This window comes from Miscanthus floridulus, chromosome 11, assembly GCF_019320115.1.
Source record: "Miscanthus floridulus cultivar M001 chromosome 11, ASM1932011v1, whole genome shotgun sequence".
In the NCBI taxonomy this organism is placed as follows: Eukaryota; Viridiplantae; Streptophyta; class Magnoliopsida; order Poales; family Poaceae; genus Miscanthus; species Miscanthus floridulus.
Genome location: NC_089590.1, coordinates 79,714,099 through 79,717,737, shown reverse-complemented (window position 1 = coordinate 79,717,737; position 3,639 = coordinate 79,714,099). Strand labels below are relative to the sequence as shown.

Below are 3,639 nucleotides of genomic sequence, written 5' to 3'. Positions count from 1 at the left end.
TGTTTGTCTCCTGTAGTCTAAATTATTGTGCATGGTTGTCTCATGCTCTGACGAAAATTGCACGTACAGTATCTGTACAAGTAAAGATTGCAAGTGTCCGTACTTGTTGTCTGTAAAGATTGCAACAGCTGCCTTCTCCAAGAAATTTTTCGCGCGCCACTATGTACTAGAGCCAAGTTACATATTCAGATTGAAATTCTTGGGAATCATAAAGATTATCGCATTGACTGCACCGTAATGCGTATCCGCAGGCATCACACGGCGTCGGAGTACTGTGCAATAAACATTTACGGGACTTCGATTACACTTTGCCAACCAAACATTGGCACCAAAAGCATGCACAAGGGACTTCGCAAGAGGCTTCAACAAGAGGACCTGCTCTGCTCTGGATATTAACAAGCGGATCATCATCGTCTGACTCACTAAGGAAGATGGTGGTGCAGGGTTTCCGGCGACATGGAGATCATCTGCAGCAGGCTGGAGCTAGAGAACGTCTCGTCGAGGGAGATCTCGATCTTGCTGCTGCTCCCGTTGTTGTCCCTCAGGATGTGCATCAGTTCTCTGGCGACGGCGAGCATGCACAGCCCGTTCTCGGCGCTGGACAGGCACCGGACGGCGAGCTCGAACACCTTCCTCACCTCATCGTGCGAGGCCGGGAGCAGCTTTCCCGACAGAAGCGTCGGGTCGATGACCTCGTGGAGCCTCCCTTCCCTCACCTTGGGCGCGACCGAGTCGAGCGGGATCTGCTGCATCAGCCCCGTCAGTAGCTCGATCAGGAGGTGGCCGAAGTTGCACACGACATCCTGGTCATACGACGCGGAGTAGTACGTCGCCGGCCTCGTGAGCTTGTAGCCGGCGATCTTGGCGGCGAAGTCGGTGTCCAGGAAGATCTCGCTGGACCTGAGATCGTACAGGAAGGTCGGGGCTGTCTCGTGCGCCTGCAGGTACGTGAGGGCGCTGGCGAGCTCGATGGCGATGTTGAGCCGGTGGTACCAGCTGAGGACGCGGCACTTCATCTGGCGCAGGTGCTCCTCCAGCGTGCCCCCGGCGAAGTGCTCGTGCACCAGCAGCAGCGCGTTGCTGGAGTCGAGGCAGAAGCCCACGACGCGGGCGATGTTTGGGTGAGAGATCTCGGACAGGAGCTCGATCCGGTCCAGGACCAGCCTCAGCTTCCCCTGCGTCTCGTAGCCGATCCTCTGCACCGCGACCAGGGAGCCGTCGTCGAGCACGCCGTCGTGCACCGTGCCGTCGACGGTGTCCACGGCCTTCTCGCTGTCGAACTTCTTCGTTGCTTCCTCCAGCTGCTCGTACGTGAACTGCTTCGCGTCGCACACGCTCCGGAGGATCTTGGGGATGCACGGGTCGAGGTCCCACCGGCTGTCCTTAGAAGGCTGTCTCAGGAACAGCCAGAACGAGACTGCCGCCGCCAGGAAGAAGAGCGAAACGAAAAATCCTGTGAACGCAGACGAAATCAGCAAACACAAGAAAAGGTGTTCGCACGTACTAGCATCTGGCTGATCGAATCATCAGGGCAATGTGCAGTGACCGCGTACCAGCAAGGACGACTGCCTTCTTGGAGCAGAATCGTCCCTGGCAACAATCCCTGCCGTCACTTGCATGCTCACCATTGCTGCAGGCTGTGTACACAAATGCATACGTGTTTTGAGGACTGATTGGTAGACGTGGCAGATCGATCGCACGAGTAGAACCGTGTACACTTTTGTACTTACATGTGCCTTTGGAGCAGCCTGTGCCCTGTGCGAAGCCGTCCCCGACGAGACCCGCCGCGCACGCGCACCGCACGCCGTCGTGCAGTGCCGTGGCATTCACGAGCGCGGCGCCATCGGCGCATTTTGCCATGGCGCTGCCCCTCGGCACGGCCCACTCGACCTCGATCCCCCTCACAACCCCACTCGCCGCCCCTGCCGACCGGTTCTTGACCCAGCTCGAGAAACCCCGGCACCCGTAGTCAGCGAAAACGCCCAGCCCGTTCCCAGGCTTCCAGACGCTGCCGTCCGAGAGCGGGTAGCAGCACCCAGACTTGCCGCCACACGTCGCGACATCATCGCAGCCGGCGCGGCAGAGAGAGGAGTCCTCGCAGGCGAAGAGGCGGAGCACGTTGGCCGGCGTGATGGTGAGGAAGGGCGCGGCGTCGAGCGCTGCCGCCGGCGAGGTCGGTCGTGAGAAGGCAGCGTAGGCCGCGTCGCATGGGGATGGCGACGCAGGGGCGTAGTCGAGGAGGAGCGATCCTGAGGGGAGGAAGGCGAGGACGCGGAACGTGGCGGAGCCGAGCGCGAGGGTGAGGGTGGCGCTGGCGTTGCAGGAGAGGTGGAAGAGGGAGGAGTTGGCTCCGGCGCTGACACAGGAGGAGTTGAGATGGAAAGGGTAGGGGAGGACGAGGTCGCCGCAGCGGTCGCCCCCGCCGCAGCCGCTGGGGTCGGCGGCGGCCTGCGCGGCTGATGCTGCAAGGAGCACGAGAAGGATGTGGAGGTGGAGGCGGCGGAGCGGCAGAGGAGTCATGGGTATCGGCGGGCGGTCGTGGACGCGCGGCATGCTGATTGAGAGAGTGCTCCAGCGTAGTGTTGCCGGGTAGTTGTAGGTGGACGGAGTGGGGCCGTGGGGGACTGCACTTCGGACTTCGGTTGGCGCGTGGGACTGACCGAGACCGAGAGCTAGTGGGTGGAATCAGCTGAAGCTCGTGTGCTCGCCAATCAAACGACCAACGGCTGCCAACGACTGTTGGCACGGAATACGGCCCCGGAGCGCACGTGCTAGCGGGTGGGCAGCTTGGCTTTGCTTGGAGGCAGAGCTTGAGCATTTCCATGACGCACCGAGATAGGAGCCGCAACAGTAATGGTGACTTGAGTTTGAAGGTTTTCTTTTTGCTCTATTCTATATCGTGCCATAGTTTTACAATTTTTAGAGAATCTGCGATGGTAATGGACTAGCGCAATATTTTTTTTGGATTATTAGGGAACGTTTTTACAGATCACCAATATGGCAATATCATGTGCCCAATATATATATAAGTCCTATATATGTCATAAATAAGTTTACCATTTTTCTTTTCTTCTTTAATCTCTTTCTCCGTGCCTCTCTCTCTCTCTCAGTGGTGTGTTGCTCCACTTCTTCCCATGCGCCTCACTCCACACCCTCAGCTCCATTGTCCTCTCTCCCTCCTCCGCACCACACAAATCGGATTCATCTTGCCACGGACCGATGCACCTGGCTTGGTGCAGTGCAGCCGTGCGAATCGGGGACCTTTCCGAGATCCCCATCACCGGCCGTCGGTGCAGATGGTGGGCCACAGCCCACAGATTTGAGGAGACCAAACTCCAGCTTGGATCTTCCATCTAGCCTCTTCTCTCCTCCGGAGTCGATGATGCTACGCCTGAATCATCGCCAACCTGTCCTGGTGATGGAGGAGCTTTGCGGACGTGGCGGGTGGTGCTCCTATGGTGCTTGAGGCAGGGCATTTTGAGACTCAGGTCTCAAGTAGCTGGCACGCGAAGCTTCAATATAGACTGACGTGAGCGGCGGACGAGCTTCCACCAACGCTCGGTGCTGGGCAAAGGGACAGGCGGCGGTGAACGACGGATACGGGCATCCGTCCAACAAGTGGCGGATGGACTAAATAAT

General features: G+C 58.5%; 1 protein-coding gene across 2 annotated transcripts; it reads right to left on the bottom strand.

The window, feature by feature from the left end:
• Positions 1 to 253: 253 nt before the first annotated feature.
• LOC136494700 (probably inactive receptor-like protein kinase At2g46850) lies at positions 254 to 2,553 on the bottom strand. 2 transcript variants are annotated; one of them, XM_066490869.1, is made up of 3 exons: positions 1,731 to 2,553; positions 1,554 to 1,637; positions 254 to 1,453 (listed from the first exon to the last, which is right to left on the bottom strand). In XM_066490869.1, the coding sequence occupies exons 1-3, from the start codon at positions 2,551 to 2,553 to the stop codon at positions 423 to 425; spliced, it is 1,938 nt and encodes a 645-aa protein (XP_066346966.1). In that variant the 3' UTR covers positions 254 to 422. The 2 variants fall into 2 exon arrangements, with proteins under 2 accessions (XP_066346966.1, XP_066346965.1); XM_066490868.1 differs by having other exon boundaries at positions 1,554 to 2,553.
• Between the last annotated feature and the right edge of the window lie 1,086 nt (positions 2,554 to 3,639).

Excerpts from the sequence above, each read along its gene's own strand:
- LOC136494700 (XM_066490868.1), bottom strand. The coding sequence starts at position 2,553 with ATGCCGCGCGTCCACGACCGCCCGCCGATACCCATGACTCCTCTGCCG. Across the intron at positions 1,454-1,553 it reads GAAGGCAGTCGTCCTTGCTG|GATTTTTCGTTTCGCTCTTC; the intron begins GTACGCGGTCAC and ends CTGCGTTCACAG.